Consider the following 22,205-nt stretch of genomic DNA (forward strand, 5'->3'; position numbering starts at 1 on the left):
GTTTCTTTAGGAAATCGGCACATCTTCCAGTCACTCCGTGAGTGGTTCGTGCACTGGGGCACGCAACACCCGGGTATTTCGGACCAGAAAACGCCGTGCACGTGTCTCTCTAGACCGACCGTAAGAAATGTGGGGAGCGCAATGGCGGCCGGCGGTCAGAAGGCGGCACTGACCCCTTCACGGAATGCATAGAGTTAGTATAACAACTATAGAGGAAAAGCTGGGCCGGAAAAGTGGGAACCTCTAGGGCGCCGCCCTGTTGCTGTACTGGTCAATGTGGCCAGCGCAATTACTATTGAAAGAGCTGAAAACAAGTACAGGTCACCTTATGCTTTGTCATCTAAAAACGCATACCTGATGGCTTTATGAAGGTGGTACGTTAATATTAAGTTTACAGAAAGCGATCGCTAAGTCCGTGACTTATGTAAATCACGATGTACGCATTCATGCAATAAAGGATGACGCGAATTTCGGTTTCGAATCTGTTTTTGGGATGCGTAGTAGTTTCGTACAGTTTAGGTTTGACATGCGATCGCGCGTCGACATCGGACGCTATGGCACACTCGTGCCTTATGTGCCACCGAAGCCCCGAAGTGCTCTGGCATATACCTTCACATGTAAGTAAACGAATGTATCTCCTTGTTGAGAATATCACGCGAGTAGGCAGCGCTTGTGGTGCATCACAATCGTTTGAGAAGCGTCACAGTAGAGCATTTTTCTGCATGCGGAGCGGTGTTTTTATTTGCAGGTTTCCCTTCAGTAGGAAATTGCTGGACAGGCGGACCAGCGCACCGGAATGGTACTGGCGAAGCCACAAGCAACTCAAAGAATCTGTTTAATTGTTGCACTTTGAACAATCATGCTTCTACAAAGGTCACAGCAGAAAAACAGCCTGATGCCGAGTATCTCTGTGCCACGAAGTAATCAAGAGGCGAGTGCCTAATGCGGACGAAATCGAGTGCATCGAGACTTAGAACGACAGAAAGCTGAGCTAGTTGGTAAGGATTCATTATGCAAAACAGAGGTGAGGCCTGTAGATAGGACACAGGAGTAGAGAAGTGGGCGGCGCTCGTTTTGTTTGCTTGTAAATACTCTACTCTTGTGTCCTGTCTGCACGCCTCACCTCCGTTTTGCATAACGAGTGCATCAACCCACATATTAATAGCGTAGGCGTTTTATTAACTGTGCAATATTTTCAACGTTTCCTTGCATGCCGTTTCATGTGGAATATCTTTTCTGGTCAGAAATTTGTGCAGCGAATCTATTTGCATGATCGACTCCGGGCCTGTGGGACCGTTCACTTGCACTTGATGCTGAGTCTTCTACATGTATCCATAAACTGCAGATATGCACATCAGATTCCTGCGAGCATTTTCAAAATTCAATTATTTTAGACAACAGGCACATATGCAATACTGACATAATCCCGAATACCACTAAGCAGCTGGGACACATTTTTGTTGATCATACTCGCAGGTAAAATAAGTACATCATGTGGACAGCTCCAGTTCATTTTCCTTAAATCAGTGTGTACAAGGGGTATGCAAAAATAATTTTTTTCTCGCGCACCGATTATTTTGCTGTATAAGCAAAAGAACCCACCACGTTAGTGTAACGTATCTTGTACATCACACTAATATGTGCTTTAATTTACCAAGTGAGATGAGTTACTTTTACGGCTCATTCAGTCATATCACACTGCAAGCTGCATTCATCAATCTTCAATTGGATTTTGCAAAGGTTTAATGAAACATGTTTCCCATTTATGCAGATATGCAATGGCAAGCCCTTCCGTGTGTTCCAAAAGTAAAACTTAAGCTCTAAATTAAAGAAGACATTTCTAGTCAGAAACAAGCAAAAATGGTGAATGCAGAGTATCAGAAACCCAAGGTACAGAAATTATGAGAAGTGTCGAATGATTTTAAGGAAAGAGTCGTATTTGAATATGCAAGACTCTTTAGTGGAGGTCAAGCAAGTCAATATAGGTAGAATACTCTGCAAAATTATGCGAGTGAGGGGATGTCAAACAATGGGTCAGGAAATGCATTGTTTTTCTGCAAAACAAAAGCTGATTGCCATTACATAATTCACTTTAGCATCATGAGACTGCTGCTTGATAAATTCAGAAATAAACCAAAAAACAAGACACGCAAAAATAAAAAACAATTTAGTGATGCTTTCTCCACATTGGGATAAATAAAAACAAACACATCATATCTAATGTGGACATATCAGACGCCTTGTGAAACACTCAAGGAAAAATTCAGTTTCGAGCTATGGCACTTGCCGCATAGATGTGGGGGGCCTTGCACTAATAGTGATAGTTACCACTGTATTTAGAAATTGAAAACATTCGTGCAGACAAGGATGATTCTTTATATTTTTTGCTACCACTTCGAATGCCTCCACCAAGTGTTACAATGCTGCACGCAGCCATACTAAGGATCTCGCAGCAACACTTGCAGGTAAACAGCAAAAGCAGTCAAAGTGCTGGTGTATTCTGGACCCTGTCTTTGAAAACTTTTAGGCAAGAACAGTGCAAGAAACAGACATAAGAACTGCATTTATTTCCATAATTCCCCATTTTAATGGCCTTTTCTTTTTGCTTAGACAATGCCTATACGCCTAGCCACAGCAGCTCTCTCATAGAGACTCCGCAAGCCAAGAGGCCGTGGAGGCAGATGCAGGTAAGAGGCAAGAAGCAATAGCACTGGTATCGACATTCATCTAATTTCTTTCTTTTTCTTTCGTTTAGGCAGCCAGCACACCTCGAACAGCCACCTTAACTGCGGGTGTCACCCTAGTCGCCAAGGTAACATTTGAGGGAAAGTGACAGGCAATGTGAACAGCCACTTCTCTATGTAAACGATACTCTTTCTCTCGGATGACTCCTAAGCCTCGCCACGCCAGCACACTTGTGCACAAAGATGCCGCGGAGGCACGTGCAGGTCAGAGGCAAGAAGCAGTGGCACTGGTGTCGACATTCACCCAATTTCTTTTTCTTACACTGAGGCAGCCAGCACACCTCGAACAGCCACCTTGACTGCGGGTGTGTCAATAGATTCCTGTTGTACATATGCTCATAATAAACTTCAGTAAACTTGAACTTGATAATAAACTTGAAGGCAAATGGGACATTGATGCATTGTATTTTTGAACATTTATTGTACACATACAACATATGTTATACTTTGCAGTGCTACAGAGCGTATTTTGAAGCTTCCCCCAATATTTTGCACCTTTAATTACGTATGTGTTGTGTGGCCCTCAATGCAGTTCATATTGTAGCAGCTGCTTTGTCTGCGTATCGCACATTGGCTTAAGCTCGTGACATTCACATACTTCTCTCACATATACAAAATAAAGTTCTATGTAGTCCTCAGTGTTACAACAAAAAATGAAAGTAAACAATCCGATCGTGGAATTGTGCCTATTACAGTGATTCCTATGACAGTTACTGACAAGTTGACAACTTGAACTGGTCAATCGGTCCATAGCCTCCTCTATATTTCAAAAATAAAGGAGGCTATGATCCGTCATGGCAAGGAATTGTATGTTTACATAAAAAAAGGGGGTATGTGTGTGTGTTTGTAGTGGGGAATATAGGATTAGGGCGGTACGAAAAAAATGTGCCAACACCGTCCTCTAGACCCATTCCGTTAAGGTACCGTAAGAAAGCGTATTATGCATAAAGTTCATACAACCAACTCTGATATTACTACACACGCCAGGCGACGCGAGCTACATTTGTCATGACGCATTCGCGACTGCACCGGATGCCCCCCATATTATTCTGGTTAATCGTGCTCACTGCACCGAGGCAAAAGAAAGATCATGGGCGCAGGTGCCTTTAAAGTATCTCGACCTTGCGAGGCACTGCTGCGCGTGCCAGGGGAGCTGTCCGTGCGAACACTCCCCGGCACACACCTGCCTCGGCGGCCCCAACCTACGTACCGTTCTGCTTCGAGCTTTGATCCCCCCACTGTCCCTTGGGTGACCTGGAGTTCCTGCGCCGCCTGCTTTATTATAATCTCAGGTGCTCTCCTGAGACTTCCGTTTGTCGGTTACATGTGCCCTACAGCTGGATCAGTACTTATAATAATAATAAAAAAACCGATCTATCGTCGCGACGATAGATCGCGAAAGCGGCTTTTGCAACATACCGCGCCCGTGCGAAGAGAATTACGGAACGCCAACGAGGAGTCTGACCACAGCTTCGAGCTCGTAACCTCGTCGAGTGACACTCCTGCAACAGGCATGACCGCTGAAAACCGCATACCGCCGGAAACTTCAACAGGATCATCCCTCGGTTGCATAACTGCCACCTGTAGGGCCAACATGGACCACACCCACACCGTCCCGCAACATAGCATAAATAACCAACTTATAAAGACCAAACACGCGGCTGCCCGCACACATCACGACACTACAAGCGAGACGCCATGCTGCTACGCTGCTACGGTTGCCGGATTAAAACTGACTACTGTCACCAAGTCTAGCAAGCATCTCAGGAGCTGGCAACCTCGGCGCGTAGCAACATGGCGGCGCTCTTGCGGTTCCCGATTTCAATGCATGGGCCCCATGGGTAGCTAGTCCTCTCGAGTCAGTATAGTAACTCTATGACGGAATGACTCCACCCTCCGAGAGGGCGCGCGCATGGAGGCACCCTACACAGGCCTGCGCTGGTGCTTCCTCGACGAGACCAGTTTCCAGGGTTTAGCAGACGCTGATGGGTCTAGCTTTACGTGCAGGCTGTGCGAGGGTGTCAGGGAAGCAGTCCAAGAACTGGAAGAGACTTGGGCAGCCAAGTTCGAAGAGCTTAAAGGGACACTAAAGGTTAATATTAAGTCAACGTGGACTGTTTAAATACCATCACAGAAACCTCGAAACGCTTGTTTCATGCGAAGAAGATACTTATTTTAAGAGAAAATGCGTTCTGAAGTCTCCGCGCACCTCTAGCGCAGTTCAATTCACCCGCCCTCCGATCGAGGAGTGGTGACGTCATGGTCTCATAGTGACGTTGCGCCGTCGGTGAGTAAAACGGCGTCCGCAGACAGCGCTACGGCTTTTCTGCGCAAAACGCAAACGCGTGGCCAGGAACAGAACCAGGACAAAGCCAACAGCAGCGCGAAAGCGAAGCTATGGCGGCTAGCGGAAGGGAAAGCGCTCGACGATAAGCTGGTTCTTTATTTTATGACGCCAACTTTGACGCTAGTTGCAATGTAAGACCCTGACAACGACACATTGGCTCGCGATGCTAGGCGCGACTTCAGCGATTTAAGCACTGATGAACATGACCTGCTGCTGAAGGCTCGCGCTGCCGGCGTCGTTGCGTACTACTACGATGGCAACTCTATGTCATGGCTGCTCATATTCGAGCATTTGTAGCTGTTCCTTCGTGAAAACCAAATGCCACACTCACCGCCCCGTCTTCGACCTGCAGTTGTTCTTGCGCTTCGGATTTGCAGGCAAGACCGACGGAACAGCGCTACGGGAGAGCATTGCTTTGAAAGGCACTCCACACGACTTCAGTAAGTCGGCGTTGAACTGGTAATCCTCTGGACGAAAGTGCAGCGAGCACACTATGCGATTTTTCGGCTCTTTGCCAACGCGCTGTGGCAGAGGTACGGTACTTAACCACTTCGAACGAAGAGGTTCACTCGTTGGCACACAGCGATAAGTAACGTTGGATTCGCCGTTGCAACTGCCCCTGGCCAAGTTCCGCGGACCGTTCAGGCATCCCACGACATGACATGGACGTGGCATTCTCACTGCTGCCCCAAATGCAAGTTTCGCGAGCCAGCAGAACCAGCGCAGCACGATGCGATAACGAATCAACTGAAACTTCAAAGCGCGCGCGGCGCAGAGTCGAACGCGCGAGTCGAGCGAAAACGAAACCTTTCGACCACCCATACTACTGAAAGGTAACATTAAAATGTTATTTTTTCTTAGAATTGAACAGAAGTAGACAAGTAGCATTTTCTTCCGTCTTATAACCTAATGAAATTATCTTTTTGACACGAGTAGTTGAGTACTAGTGACATAAATTATGATGAGGAGTGCCTTCGTCATCAGGCTAGTACCGGAATGTCGTTGGGGGGTCTCAAATCGTGTCATGCATTTACCTCAATTTCTCGGTTACTAAAGCTCTGTTCGCGATTATATTGACGCCTTACACGTTCTAGAGCATTGCTTTATCACTGTAACGTGACTTCATAGTAACTTTTAGTGTCCCTTTAAAGCATACCTGAGGGAGGAGCGGGAGAAGCGGGTGGCACTGCAGGCGAAAGTCGACGATTTGGTCAAGGTGGAAGCGGTCAAGGCTGCGCAATCCCTTTATTAATTACGTTTCTCCACCTTGCGGGTTTCCACATAACTATTACGCCAAATTCTTACGAAATTTTTTGAAGTAGTTGATGAATTTGACTTTGCCCTGCCATCTGCTAGCCACCTGCTTAGCTCAGATGGTGGAGCGGCTGCCCCAGAAAGGCGGTGGGACCGGGTGCCGAATTCAAGTTCCGAATCAGGACGAATTCTTCTTCAACTGCGAGGCTTTCTTTCGAGGAACCCGTACGGGTTTGCTTTGTCGCAATTGCTACGATTGGGAGGATGTCTCATTTTTCCTTTATCAATTACGTTTCAACACCTTGCGCTTTTCCGCAGAATTATTGCGCCAAATTCTTGCCGACATTTTTGGAGTAGATGATGAATTCGTCTTCGCCCTGCCATCTGCTAACCACATGTTTAGCTCAGATAGTGGAGCGGTTGCCCCGGAAAGGCGGTGGGACCGAGTTGCGAGTTCGAGTTCCGGTTCTTCAACTGCGAGGCTTTCTTTCGAGGAACCCGTACGGGTTTCTTTTGTAGCAAATTCCTACAATTGGGAGGACGTCTCATTTTCCCTTTATTATATAGCTACGTTTCTCCACCTTGCTGGTTTCCGTAGAACTATTACGCCAAATTCTATCCAAATATTTTCGAGTTGCTGATGAATTCGAATTCGGTTTGCCATCTGCTAACCAAATGTTTAGCTCAGATGGAAGAGTGGCTGCCCCGGAAAGGTGGTGGGACCGGGTGCTGAGTTCGAGTTGCGGATCAGGAGGAATTTTTATTCAACTGCGAGGCTTTCATTCGAAGAACCCGTACGAGTTTTCTTTGTAGGAATTGCTACGATTGGGTGGATGTCTCATTTTCCCTTTATTAAGTTTCTCCACCTTGGCGGGTTTCGACATAACTATTACGCGAAATTCCTGCCAAATTTTTGGAGTAGCTGATGAATTCGACTTCGAGCTGCCATCTGCTAGCCACCTGTTTAGCTCAGATGGAAGAGCGGCAGCCCCGGAAAGGCGGTGGAACCGGGTGCCGAGTTCGAGTTCCGGATCAGGACGAATGTTTCTTGAACTGCGAGGCTTTCTTTCGTGGAACCCCTACGGGTTTCCGTTGTAGCATTGGCTACGATTGGGTGGATGTCTCATTTTCCCTTTATTAATTAAGCTTCTCCACCTTGCGGGTTTCGACATAACTATTACGCGAAATTCCTGCCAAATTTTTTCGAGTAGTTGATGAATTTGACTTTGCCCTGCCATCTGCTAGCCACCTGCTTAGCTCAGATGGTAGAGCGGCTGCCCCGGAAAGGCGGTGGGACCGGGTGCCGAGTTCGAGTTCCGGATGAGGACGAATTTTTATTCAACTGCGAGGCTTTCTTTCGAGGAACCCGTATTTGTTTCCTTTGTAGCAGTTGCTACAATTGGGTGGACGTCTCATTTTTCCTTTATTAATTACGTTTCTCCACCTGGCAGGTTTCCACATAAATATTATGCAAATTCTTGCCAAATTTTTTCGAGTAGTTGGTGAATTCTACTTCGGCCTGCCATCTGCTAGCCACCTGTTTAGCTGAGATGGAAGAGCGGCTGCGCAGGGAAAGGCAGTGGGACCTGGTGCCGAGTTCGAGTTCCGGATGAGGACGAATTTTTATTCAACTGCGAGGAACCCGTACTTGTTTCCTTTGCAGCAGTTGCTACAATTGGGTGGATGTCTCATTTTTCCTTTATCGATTGCGTTTCTCCATCTTGCGGGTTTCCACATAACTATTACGCCGAATTCTTGCGAACATTTTCCCAGTAGTTGATGAATTCGACGTCGGGCTGCCATCTGCTAACCACCTGTTTAGCTCATATGGAACAGCGGCTGCCCCGGAAAGGCGGTTGGACCGGGTGCCCAGTTCGAGTTCCGGATCAGGACAAATTTTTCTTCAACTGCGAGGCTCTTTTTCGAGGAATCCGTACGGGTTTCTTTTGTAGCAAATTCCTACGATTGGGAGGATGTCTCATTTTCCCTTTATTAGCTATGTTTCTCCACCTTGTGGGTTTTCGCATAACTATTACGCCAAATTCTATCCAAATTTTTTCGAGTTGCTGATGAATTCGAATTCGCCCTGCCATCTGCTAGCCACCTGTTTAGCTGAGATGGAAGAGCGGCGGCCCCGGAAAGGTGGTGGACCCGTATGCCGAGTTCGCGTTCCCGATCAGGACGAATTTTTCTTCAACTGCGAGGCTTTCTTTCGAGGAACCCGTACGGGTTTTCTTTGTAGCAATTGCTACGATTGGGCGGATGTCTTATTTTCCCTTTATTAATTACGTTTCCCCACCTTGTGGGTTTCCACATAACTATAACGCTAAATTCTTGCCAATTTTTTTCGTGTTGTTGAAGAATTCGACTTCGACCTGCCATCTGCTAGCCACCTGCTTAGCTCAGATGGTAGAGCGGCTGTCACGGATAGGCGGTGGGACCGGGTGCCGAGTTCGAGTTCCGCATCAGGACAAGTTTTTCTTCAACTGCGATGCTTTCCTTCGAGGAACTCGTACGGGTTTCCTTTGTAGCAGTTGCTACGATTGGGTGGATGTCTCATTTTTCCTTTATCAATTACGTTTCTCCATCTTACGGGTTTCTACATAACTATTACGCCGAATTCTTGCAAACATTTTTCCATTAGTAGATGAATTCGACTTCGCCCTGCCATCTGCCGGCCGCCTGTTTAGCTCAGATGGTAAAGCGGCTGCCCCGGAAGGGCGGTGGTCCCGGGTGCCGAGTTCGAGTTCCGGATCAGGACGAATTTTTCTTCAACTGCGAGGGTTTCTTTGGAGGAACGCGTACGGCTTTCCTTTCTAGCAGTTGGTACGAATGGGTGGATTTCTCATTTTCCATTTATTAACTACGTTTCTCCACCTTGCGGGTTTCCGCAGAACTATTATGTCAAATTCTAGCAAAATTTGCTTCGAGTTAAATTCGAATTCGCCCTGGCATCTGCTAACCACCTGTTTAGCTTAGATGGTAGAGCGACTGCCCGGAAAGGCGGTGGGGCTGGGTGTCGGGTTCGTGTCACGTACAAGGACGAATTTTTCTTCTACTGCGGGGCTTTCTTTCGAGAAACCCGTATGGGTTTCCTTTGTAGCAATTGCTACGATTGGGTGGATGTCTCATTTTCCGTTAATTACGTTTCTCCACCTTGAGGGTTCCCGCATAATTATTACGCCAAATTTTTGCCAAATTTGGTTCGAGTTGATGAAGTCGACTTCGCCCTGCCATCTGCCGGCCGCCTGTTTAGCTCAGGTGGTAAAGCGGCTGCCCCAGAAGGGCGGTGGTCCCGGGTGCCGTGTTCGAGTCCCGGACCAGGACGTATTTTTCTTCACATGCGAGGCTTTCTTTCGAGGAAGCCGTGTGGGTTTCCCTTGTACGAAGTGCTACGATTGGGTGGATGTCTCCTTTTCCCTTTATTAATTACATTTCTCTACCTTCCGGGTTTCCTCAGAACTATTACGCCAAATTCTTGCCAAATTTGCTTCGCGTTTTTAGATGAATTCGACTTCGCCCTGCCATCTGCTAGCCGCTTGTCTGGGTCAAGTGGTAGAGCGGCTGCGCCGGAAAGGCGGTGGTCGCGGGTGCCGGATTCGAGTCTCGGACCATACGAATTTTTCTTAACTCCGAGGCTTTGTTTCGAGGAACCCGTGTGGGTTTCCTTTGTAGCCATTAAAAAAATTAAATTATGGGGTTTTACGTGCCAAAACCACTTTGATTATGAGGCATTGGTACAATATGGTGGATGTCTCATTTTCCCTTTATTAATTACTTGTCTCTACCTTGCGGGTTTACCCCGAACTATTACGCCAAGTGCTTACCGTTATTGTCTTTTAGAGAAACCTAAAGCTAAGCCGAATGAATTGTGGAAGTACGGAAAAAAAAAACGAGCAATCTAACGTTGTCATTTCAAATGTAATTGAATATATATGTAATCGTGAAGATGAGCAAGGTAAATCAGAAAGGTTTAGATATTTAAGTCAGCGTTCAACAGAGTCGAAGGTTTGAAGAGCACCATAAAACTGGCGCAAATAAATGTTATTGAAACTTGTGAAATATTTGTCATGTCTTTACTACAAGTAAGTAAAAGAGCACTGAGCTGCTAGACCTGATATATATCAAACTTGATCATGAATATGCGTTATTGATCGCCCCGACACCCTCCCCCTTTTTTGTGCTTCTGTATGAAATATATCTGTATAAAAGTGATCTGCGGTGTTATTTGTAAAAGGTAAATATGCACAAGGGTGGTGACAAAACAGTAACTGAACTACCTGTCGATATTCTTAATGAATCTAGCCTGCAAAACATTTAAAATTATTTTACACTTTTATTGAACCCCTTTTTATGTCCCACCTGCAGCATCGCTTCAGGATAGGCTTTAACGTGTGAGACACTGTTGGTGAAGTTCACTCACGATATTAGTGAATCAATTAGAGGCATCAGTCAGATCGATCGTTTCTTTACAAATTTGATGAAGGGCTTAGACTTCGTAAGTCGTATTTTTATTACTGCAAGAATTATCGCTTCTTATGTGAAAATAAACTTGCCCTTCATCACGACAGCAAGAAATAAGTGTAAGACGAGCCATCGCTTAGCCTCGTCACACGAGGAGGTTGCTGAGATATATCGTTCAGGTATTGAAAAAAGAAGTGAGCATTAAGTGAACGACTCTCTCGTAACTATTTGGATAAAGCCAATAGAGGGCGTGTAGTCACGACAACTGTTTTTATTGCGATGTTACTGAGTATTCAGGTTGATGCCTTAAGTTTCACGCCGAAAGTTCCTAGGCTTAAATGCATATGAATTGAAACAGGTCCCAGTCATCTGGCGCTTGGCGGCACACTGTGCATGCGCGCAGAAGCCACCGGTACAGAGAGTCTGAAAAATGAAATTTATTCTTCTAAAAGCGTAACAAAAACAGAACGCTTCTTTCAACAGGTACCACCACCGTTGCTCGCAGCCGTGGAAACGGAAGGCACAGCGATACATGATGCAGCACAGAATGCGCCGCCGAATAGGCCGGCGCGCCACCGCCCTGCCTGGACGGATAGACTACGCTACGGAGGCTACGCAGAGGCTTCTACGGGTGGCCACACAGGACTTTGAGCAGACCCCGCGGTTGACTAGTGGTGTCCCCCCAAACCCCTGGAATGTCGAAGTAATAATGCCCTAAAGAGATTCTTCTCGGCGAGATTCCTACAGTCGGCTGGCCCAGCCAGCTAATGCCCAACAGAGGTATAAATAAAGGCTCTCTCTAACCAGTGATAAATAAGCGCGCTCTCAACAATGCACGTAGCTGGCGGCGGCAGCAGCAACAACAACAATAAAGGGTTAAAACATGCAGCGCTGTGATATGGGCCTCGTTAAGTAAGAGCCGTTCTCAGCTCTGGTGGTGCGTCTTGGCGTGGGCGTTGAGGTTGCCGCGGTTGGCGAAGCCCTTGCCGCAGACGGGGCAGCCGAAGGGCTTCTCGCCCGTGTGGACGCTCATGTGCCGCTTGACGGTGGACTTTTGCGAGAAGGCCTTGCCGCACACGTGACAGCCGAACGGCTTCTCGCCCGTGTGCGTGCGCATGTGGATCTTGATGCGCTCCTTGTCGGCGAACCGCTTGCCGCACACCTCGCACGGGAAGGGCCGCTCGCCCGTGTGCGAGCGCATGTGGCGCGTCAGCGACGTCTTCTGCGAGAAGCGGTGGCCGCACAGCCCGCACCCGAACGGCTTCTCGCCCGAGTGCGAGCGCATGTGCAGCTGGTGCACGTTGCGCGAAGCCAGCTGCTTGCCGCACACCGCGCACGGGAAGAAGGGCCGCGCCGCACTGGGCGCCGGGCTGGGCGCGGCGCTCGTGGACGACTCCTCGGAGGACAGCAGCAGCAGCTCGTGCTGCTGCGGCGGCGTGGCCCAGTCCTTGGCCTGCATGAGCGTCGAGACCGGCGGCAGCCGCAGCGGCTCGCCGTTGGTGGGCGGCGGCAGCCAGGGCTCTGGCAGGTCCCCGCCGGCCGCCTCGCTCATGGCCGCATGCTGGACTCAGTGGCGCCCGCACCCTGCGGCGCAGAACAAGGGGCGATGAGAGCGTGCGCCGGACTGCATGCCGAGTGTCACTCTTTTCACTGGCACCGCTGTTGACCTGATCAAAATGTTCGCCTTTCTTATGGCGCGCCCCCTTGCACGCGATGGAAGACGGCGCCTCCTCTGCGAGATCGAGCCACCGTCCTCGGCTCACACACAGCATACGGCGCATTGCCAAGATGTTTGCGCTCTTTGCACGCAACGTCACGGTCCCGGAGGAAATGCGCCTGCAGTGTCCATACAAAACCTGAGATATTACGGGGCGAAACCGCGATTTTATTATGAGCGACGCCGTAGTGAGGGACGCCGGATTAATTTTGACCAACTTGGAGTTCTTTAACGTGCAGCCTATGCACGGTACGTTTTTGGATTTCCATGAAAATGCGGCCGGTCCCGCGCTCTCAAGCTTAGTAGCGCAACGCCTTAGCCACTACGCCACCACGGGGAGTGTCCAAGCAATTGCGACCGGAATGAAATAACCACAGTGAGCATCAGCACACGTTTTGGTGACAAAAAACTGCAGGCTTCGTCGCTTTCCTCTCAGCGCATGGTCATGTGCTCGCCACTGTCAAAATTGCTTCCTTTGTTCAAGCAAGTTCGTAATTTTATCTGCTTAAAGTTGTTGTGCCTCAAGAACGCACATTTAATTTGTCAAAATGTTTTAAAACATTTGCCACTTTGACAGTATCGATCTGGCCGCCTACGTCTTGGTGCTCTCACGGTCGTTTCGGTAACTCAATGGACATGTACCAAAATTGGCACAGTATGAAAAGAGCGCATGAAGAACATAAATTATCGGTCATGATATGTGTGTCATGAAACAGCCGCCTACGTCTTGGTGCTCGCATGCTCTCCGGCAGGTGCGAGTAGCCAGTGCCTGATCGATCAGTGGGCAGTCATCTTCTATTCCTTTCGGAACGGGGCAGTTTCCGGCTATTCAGAAGAAAAACAATTTAACGCGTGCACGTAACTTTGACGCGGTGAGTTTCGTGGTTTTGTGACGTGGCCTTACAGATAGGCGAAGCCGGCGCAGCCCGAGATCTTTCGACCAATAGCAGAGTGCCAATGGCGAAAAGGCGTCGAATCAGAAGTAATCATTTTTCTTTTGTTCGGTGTAATCATGCATAATCAGTGTGCCCATGTCACATAACATGGGGAGCTATCGCGGTTTTCGTGACGTCGCGTGACAGACAGGCGAAGCGGGGGAGGCTCCAACATTTTTTGACCAATCATGGAGGGCTGATTGGAGAATTGGAATAGAAAAGTTCAGAATAGGGGCCCTATAACGTAAAACTATTCCAATATGTTTCCATTCCAATCTCCTGACGTCAAATTTGCGTAACCATCAACGCAAGCACCGGGAGGTCACCCGCAGGGTTGTTTGAACAGACCAATCAAACGCTCTCCTCGTTCATAGGAGGTCACTTTTGTTTGCTTGAAAAACGAATAACATTGCCTACACTGAGTGGCTTGTCGTATCTAATTGGCTGACAAGAAGCGAGGAGAACGCTCAAGTGGAGAAGGATTCGATGGGGCCGAGCCACTGCACTGAAAGTCGATAACCGGATGAAGAGGGTGGTGCCGGCTTCTACGATTGGTCGGCTTTCCCTTACTTAGCTTGCGGCGGCTGGTCGAAAATCGTGGCGGCATGCAACGGAAGCTCAAGAATGACGCTAAAACGGATCCTCAGCAAAGAAGAGTTGGCAGAATGAGGGGGTAAACGTGCCGAAAGTGCTCGAAAACGTTACACGGCCACGCAAGAAGTTTTATTATTCGCAAATACACCCATGCGCTCCGGCAGGTGCGAGTAGCCAGCATCTGAGCGATCGGCGGCAGCCATCTTCTATTCCTTTCGGAACGGGGCAGCCTGCGGCTGTTCAGAAGAAAATTCAGTTTTGTTCGGCATATTAATGAATCTTTATCACGTACACGTCGCTTTGACGCGGTGAGTTCTTGCGGTTTTGTGACGTCGCGTGACAGGCAGGGGAAGTGGATGCAGCCCGAAAACATTTTACCAATAGCCGAGGGCTAATGGCGAAAAAGGGTCGAATCAGAAATAACTGTTTTTCTTTTTTCTGTCAAATCATGCATAATCACTGTGTACACATCATATCAGATGGGGAGGTATCGCGGTCTTCGTGACGTCGCGTGACAGACAGGTGAAGTGGGGGTGGTCGAAAAAAGTTTTTGACCAATCGTGGAGGGCTGATAGCAGAATTGGAATAGAAAAGTTTGGAATAGTTTTACGTTATAGCGCCCTAGCTTTAGGTTATAGCGCGCCAGAAGTCTGAGGACCAAGTACTGCAGGCTTTGTATGTTGGTGAAAATTACGTTCAGGTATGTCGACAGTTTAGGCGAGTTGTTGACCAATCATTTGGGCAGCGGTTGTCTTGTCCCATCTTCCGGCTGGTTTGTTTCGTGTTTTTATTTTGGGCTTTATGCGCTAACAAGAAAACGACACTGTCGAATGTGCAGAGCAATTACAATCACATTACAACACTGCCTTGAATTTTTTTCTTTCGGCATGTGTCACTTCTGAAGTTGTCTGTCCTTTTTTTTTAGGCTGTTTCAAAATAACAGTTACATTAGCACACTTTCCCTCCAGTAGCTAAAAAAGTTGAGATTTCGTATTTTGAGGAAATGGGGGCCACTTTCTTGGTGATCATATATATATATATATATATATGCATACAAGACGTAGGGTATGGCGCACGACCCGAACGTATAACTTTAAAAGAGAAAAAGAAAAAAAAAAGAAAAAAAAAAGACGGACGTCATGGCATATGTTTTTCTGACGTTTCGGCCGGAGGACGGGCCTTCGTCGAAGTGAATGCCAGTGTAGTCGCATCACAGTTATATATCTGGACACCAGACACTTATCACTTTGTCCGACACGAACATGCACATAATCAAGCCCTAGCCAAACAAATGCAAAGCGAGCACATCGTGAAAGAAAGTAAATGTAGCTGGGCAGTTCTAGAAAACATAGCAGATAGGAAACGTCACTACATGTAATCACATAATCATGCGGTGCCAAAAAAGCAGAAGCTGCACACGAGAAAAAGAATATGGCTAGCGCCGTATAACGCACTGCAGCAGAACGAAGGATTTAAAAACGCACACGTGGACAAAAACCAGTATAACATGCCTTATATAATCTAAGCTTTCTATCGTCTTAAAATTGCGATAGTCACGCCCGTAGCATCAGTAATTCTGCGACCCGTGCAGCTTATGCCATATTTGTGGTTGCCAGCCGTCGGGCACAAATTTAAACTTTTCCAACATAGGAAAACCTCGTACAAATGGCCACCGTGACCACGGGCACAAGTAAGATATATATAAACTGGTCAATCTAAATTAGTGATGCAGGTTTGTTTTCCGATGTTTTCGTTAATACCACAAGAAAGAGCGTTGAACTTGTATATCAAATGATTCGCGGACTAAACGATCATGGTGGGAAGGAAAACCAGATTCCAGTATGGTCACTCTAATACCGTCGAAAAAGTGTCCAGTTGCACATAGGTGTTTTGACAGTGGAAGGTGTAGGAAACGCTTTGCATGAGAACGATGATTATTAAATCGAATTCTAAACGACATTTCTGTTCGACCAATATCCTATAGGTGGCACGTACCACACTCAAGCAAATAAATGGCGTTCGACGTGTCGCAGTTGAAGCTGCCTTTGATGCGGAGCGCGAAGTTTGAAGCCGAGCTTTTCGCCGTTATTGTAGTTAGCATATGTGGGCATACTTCACAACGTCGCTTGCTGCATGGACTACAAACTACAGGTACGCGGGCGCCGATTTTGGAAGAGGTTATTAAATCGCGAACGTTTCTTGAGCGTCGGTACACTACTCGTGGTGCCTCTGGAAAAAAATTGTTGTCTTTCACTATGGTCTAGAATATCTTGATGCAGTTTGAGAATGGCGGAAACATTCGGAATTGACGCTGCGTGCGTCAACATAAGGTTAGTTGCAGGAGTGGTCGCTGCCGGCTATGACTTCACGAGAATATCTTTCCTTTTCAAGTTACTGGCTCGTTTTATTGTCATCAATAATTTTCTTATGGTACTGGCGGTCCACGAGTGTACGCTCTCGCTCTGCGCAGTTAGCATCGGAATCTTTTACAGCAAAGCTGTATACCTCTACCATCCAAGGAAATCTTCGCGCCGTTGTTGGCATGGTAAGGAAAGATCTCCCCATACGCTAAGCACTCCCCGTACGTGAGCCAATCCTGAAGATAGTGAAATGCCGGGCCTACCGCGGCGGAGGTGAAGCAGGCGTTAAGCACTTCCCAAACGTGGGCCAATCCCGAAGATAGTGCAATGCCGGGCCGACCGGCGGCGGAGGTAAAGCAGGCGTTAAGCACTCCCCAAACGTGGGCCGATCCCGAAGATAGTGCAATGCCGGGCCGACTGGCGACGGAGGTGAAGCAGGCGTTAAGCACTTCCCAAACGTGGGCCGATCCTGGAGATAGTGCCATGCCGGGCCGACCCGCCGCGGAGGTACAGTTCGCCATTAAGGGGCCCACATACACAGCTTCTCTGGTCGTCGTTTTTCACAGAGTGGAAGGGCACTGAGGTTTTTTATTCAGAGCATATACGCCTAAAACGGTGTGCCTGGTTATAGGGGACAGCTGTTTTACAATGTCAAACGTGGCCGCTTTGGAAATGTAGATATTGGCGCCTGTCCGTTGGCTTTTTGTAAAGTTTGGTTGACAGATTATTTCCGGTTATTGACACTGTAACATCGAGGAAGTCAATCTGTAAAGTTGAGTGGTTTTGTGAAAACTGAATGCTCGGGTGAACGCTGTTGAAGGCAGCAATAAAGCTAACCAGTGTCGATTCGCCACGGGGCCACACCGGAAACACGTCGTCAATGAAACGCCTATAGTAAAAACTTTTAGGGTGCAGTTCTCAAGAAATTAACTTTCCAGTATGCCCATAAAAATATTTGCATAATTCGGCCCAATCCTTGTTCCCATAGAAGTACCACTGACCTTTACACAATGGCTACCATTAAATTCAAAATTATTTATTTCCAGTATGAGTTTTAATATGGAGCTGAGTGTGAGGACGCTAATGGGCTTGTCAATTGTAGCTTGTCCATAGGCAAGGGACAAAGCGCGAATGCCGTCTGAATGCGGAATATTCGTATAAAGGGATATGACATACAGTGTCACAAGCAGTGAACCAGAGGGAATAGGTAGGTATAGTATTTCGCTTAAGAAATGGTTAATGTCTTTTATATAAAAGGGAAGGTTGGGGGCATTAGCTTAATTAGCTGGTTTACATACCGAGAAAGAGTCTCGGTAACAGTGTGTACGCCTGAAACAATTGGACGTCCTGGGTTCCCTGGCTTATGAATTTTAGGTAATAGAAGCGACCTGCTATTGGACCGAGTGGCATTAGAGACTGGAACGTGTTTTCGTCTCCGACAGGCGCTTCTTTAACCTTGGCGTCACTGGTGGGATCATTGGGAAGAGCTTGATAAAGCACACTGTTAGATAGCTGTCTATTCGCTTCATCGACATAGTCTTGGCGGTTCATTACTACGATCGCTCCTTCTTTATCGGCTGGTTTGATAACAATGTCTTGGCGTGAGCTTAACTGATCCAAGGCGCTGGTTTCAAATCGAGATGGGTAGTGACGAAAGGGCGCATGCCCTTTATAGGCGTTAAGCATATCCCTCTAAACCGTTCGGATATATAAATCTAAACATTTGTCTCGCTGTGGCGGGGGAGTCCAATGTTTATGAGAGGGAAGTATATTACGAGTACCATTTTCACATGATCGTCTACGAAAGAATTCCCGTAACCTCTAAGTTCGCGTAGAATTATCCAAGTCTTTGAATAGCTGGAATTCGCTGAAACCACCAGTCGTTGGACACAAACTTAATGCTTGTGAAAGTACAGCAATTTCTACTGACGACAAAGACGCGTTCGGATGCCAGATAAATAATGTTTAGAAAATTGTACGGCGAAGTTTTAGGAGCACGAAAGCTAGCAAAGCGCGTTTCCTCCGAGCTTCGCAGTGATATGGATTCGCATATTTAAGCTGGTGCGGCCCACCGCGCGACACATGGAGAGACCTCTGAGTGTTGTCGCCTGAGTGATACCTTAATAGAGTTCAAGGCTAGACACAGAATAATAACCCGTTACATGTGTACGTTACGTATCGACAATGTTCAGACTTGACTCGTTTATTTCCATCGTGGGCAGAGCTGCGGGAGCGCCTCTAGGTTCGTCGCCGTTCCATATTGCGGCTATATTGAAGCTAAAAGCTTAGTGACGATACGCTGTTTCCCAATCAAAACAACTTGTTGACATCTCTCGGGAAAACGCGAAAGCTTGCCACGAGTCGTCAACAGCACGTTCGCCTGCACCCTTCAGCGCGAACCCACATATCAGCATGGCGCTGGACGATAGACGGCGCTGTGATCGCAAAATGGCGGCGCCCTTAATAAAACAGTATAGAGAGTTTTAGTATAGCCTAAATGCTTGCGTTATCGTGATCCGCGGGAAACTATTCGATAAAGCTTTAGTACAGCCTAACGCCACGAAGCGCCGCAAAGCGCATAACTTCACCGTGCCATCCAGGTGCGAGTAGTCCAAGCTCTTAAGCTGATTGGCTCGCCATCTAGTCAAGAGTAGTCAAAGGAGCATTTTTTGATAGCAGACCATTTTAGAATAGCGTTTGTTGCCTTACGTACGTTAAACTCAAGCACCTTTGCGGGACGTTACGTTAAAAGACAGGACGCCATCTGGCACCTCGTGAGAAACGTATGCAAGCCAAGACAATCCATTAGCAACCATTCTGTTGTTGCTATGCGGATGCGTCTCGTCAGGCCTACGGACGCCAGAATCGCCGAACGATCTCAGAAATTGTATGCGCTATGCGCACTCATAACTAGCGTTTCAGGTCAGTTTAGAGGAAGTAAAAGCTCATTTCTACAGTTACGGGCGATCAACGAGAGTGAGAGCGTAGTCATCACGAGAATTCACGGTGAAGCGAGAGCCATGGATGGCGCCATGTTTGACAACGCTATTTCTTAGCGTCCGTACGGCTTTGCGAGCGTTAGCGTCTCTCGCTAAATTCCGAAAATAGTGGAGGCGCGCCATGTGCCAAGCTGATATAGCGTTCTGCGCGTGCGCAGTATGACCCCGTTATATTTTAGCATGTATCCTGGTGTCACTTAATTACGGTATACTAAAACTATAGTGTACTAGAATAATGTCCTAGTGATCTGACCAGGAAGGAGCGCGCGTGCCTCTTTCTATTGACGCCACCAGGCGTCGCCACTGCGACCTTTTCTAACAGATTGGCTGCTCTCATAATCACCGCATTTGAAGCGGTCCGTGTTTCTAAGCGTTTCTTACGGACATGGTTCTTTCATTACAACAGAAAAGAATTGCATTTAACAAAGTATTGTGTAAAGGAAGATTTTGAAGGGCACATCGATATTATAGTATCGACAACGTCGTCTTCAAACGAAGTCTTATACAGACCGGCACTTTGATTGCGCTCGTGGTATCGCCTGTGCCAGCTGGCAATTCGCCGAGCTTCTTGTTGCTCATATAATGCTTGAAAGCCAGTATATCTGGGCCAAGCAAGGGTGCAGGCGCGACTAACCTGGCTCGTCTTTTTCGCGCAGGTTCTCGCTGCATGCAACGAACCGGTGCCCCTTCAAGAATGCACCATCGGCAAGACCGCGAGCACTTGCGCGGGCTCCACTCGCTAGTGATAGTTGTGCCGCTTGACAACATTGATATCTTGCGGACTGAAAGAATTGCCTCGAATTTCGTACGTTTTCATGTTCTGCAAAGAAACATCGGAGCAACATCGTCATCACCCGATCCGACCGGCACAGCCCCTCAAGCTTTCTTCTTCAGTGGGCAAGGGACCAAGCGAAGGATGCAGACGCTGCAAACCAGGCTCGTCTTTTTCGAGCAGGGTAGTAGAAAATCAAGTTGTCACGGCTTTAAGAGCGATTCCTTGAGGCTGTTTGTGATCCCTTGCCCAGGGGTGTTGTGTGAATGTGTCGCGAGCTGCTTTGACTCTTTGGGCTTTATGGTTCTTCTTTTAAGTGAGGACATTGGAAATGAACCCTGGCCCTACGGTTCCTGAGCAATTGGCAGCGATTCTAGATAATCAAAAGGCATCTTCAAATGATCTTAAGTCTATCCTGGAAAACTTAGAATGTCACATTGTTGAAACTAATAGAAGGCTGGTTTGAATTCAGCAGAAATGGCTGTAATTGCCAGAGACTGTACTAAGGGTAGAAGGGTGTGACCGTTTTGCTTCACACTTAACTGGCCAAACTGATTTCCTCCTAAAAAATTGATGACCTTGAAAACAGACTCCGACGCAATTACTTGATTATATATGGAGTCGAGGAGTTAGAAACCGAGACAGAGGATTCGCTCAGGGATGCTGTTTTGGCAGAAGTATTTGAAACGAAATTGGGAATAAAAGTAAGTACATCCTTCAGCGCATACACCGCTGGGGCAGAAAACGAACGAATCGAACGCGCCCAGTGATAATGTGCTTTTTTTGATTTCAACAAAAATATGCAACTTCTGAGAAATGCAAAGAAACTAAAGAACACTGAGTACTCGCTATCGGAGGACTATTCACTCAGAATCCAGAAAATAAGGAAGCAGCTATGGTAGACTGTTAAAGACTGTCGCACGCCTGCAGTCCGAAACACGAAACCTCCACCAGATGTCACGTGGTGGTGACGTTGAAGAACACAGTAGCAAATACTGTGAAAGACAAAACTAACTTTTATTGGGCGAACCTGTGCCCACAAAAACAGGCTACACTTGTAGCACAACGATAGCGGCGAACACGGTCGGCGATCGTCGAAAATCTGATCAGCGGGTCAAGTGCGTCAGCTTTTATACAGCATTCATCGAATGTTCCAGACTAATCGTTGGGACCCGCATGCCTTCCACAAAGTTCTACAACATTCGAGTCACGCGAAGAAATCAGATAACACAAGGTTCGGCGACAACAGACAGCGGATAGAAGCATCGATAACTTTCCAGAAACTTCGGATACATGCAGACGCGTCCCGCGCTGTGCGATAACATTTGTTAGGCGGCGAAACGTGGTCGCCCGTTAAATATAAGTACACGTGTCAATACAAACTCACATTTTTTCCCCGAAAGTCTAGCTCCTAAGAAATTCGCCACCCCTTCTGCACATACTGCCAGAGTGACGCTCAAAAAAAAAAAAAAAGAATCCAGGTTAGTGCTTCTTTTTCTTTATTCACAATGAAAATAGCACAGCTATAAAGGAACCCTAAAGTGTACCTTCCCTAGACACTGAGCACCTAATCGCAGCATAAGTAACTATTACTGTTAAAACACATAACCAAAAACACTTTGTAGCATGGAGTTCTAGGTACATCAACTGAGCTTAATATATTTTGATGCCTGGCGCCTTCTTTCATTACACTTATTCACGCTCTTTGTGAAGAAATGCAGCCTGGGTGTGATGTAGAAAGCAGTATTTATTTATTTATTCAAAATACCCCCAAAGGCCCTCATTACGAGGGTATTACATGGGGGGGGGGGGGGGGGGCAATCACAAGCACTGGTCATAGTTAGTACATACTAAAAACAAGAGAGTGTAACAGAAGTAATAATACAGTGAAACATAGGTAATATACAAGATAATTAGGTCACAATTATTACAGAGAAAACATTAGTACATATTAGGAGAACATAAGGCAACTGCAATGAAAAACACCAACAAACATCGAAAACACTGTAAAAGTCCCAA

The 22,205-nt window shown here is 47.1% G+C and overlaps 1 protein-coding gene across 1 annotated transcript in view; it reads right to left on the minus strand.

Annotated features, from left to right (window-relative positions):
* Window positions 1–11,231: 11,231 nt before the first annotated feature.
* LOC126535899 (uncharacterized) overlaps window positions 11,232–22,205 on the minus strand; it is an 86,168-nt gene continuing 75,194 nt past the window's right edge. The window contains exon 2 of the mRNA XM_050182754.2: window positions 11,232–12,393. Within this exon, the coding sequence (XP_050038711.1) occupies window positions 11,735–12,361 (627 nt within the window). The 5' untranslated portion in view covers window positions 12,362–12,393 and the 3' untranslated portion in view covers window positions 11,232–11,734. The remainder of the gene's footprint in view (window positions 12,394–22,205) is intronic.

The sequence above is a fragment of the Dermacentor andersoni genome, chromosome 4 (genome assembly GCF_023375885.2).
Source record: "Dermacentor andersoni chromosome 4, qqDerAnde1_hic_scaffold, whole genome shotgun sequence".
In the NCBI taxonomy this organism is placed as follows: domain Eukaryota; kingdom Metazoa; phylum Arthropoda; class Arachnida; order Ixodida; family Ixodidae; genus Dermacentor; species Dermacentor andersoni.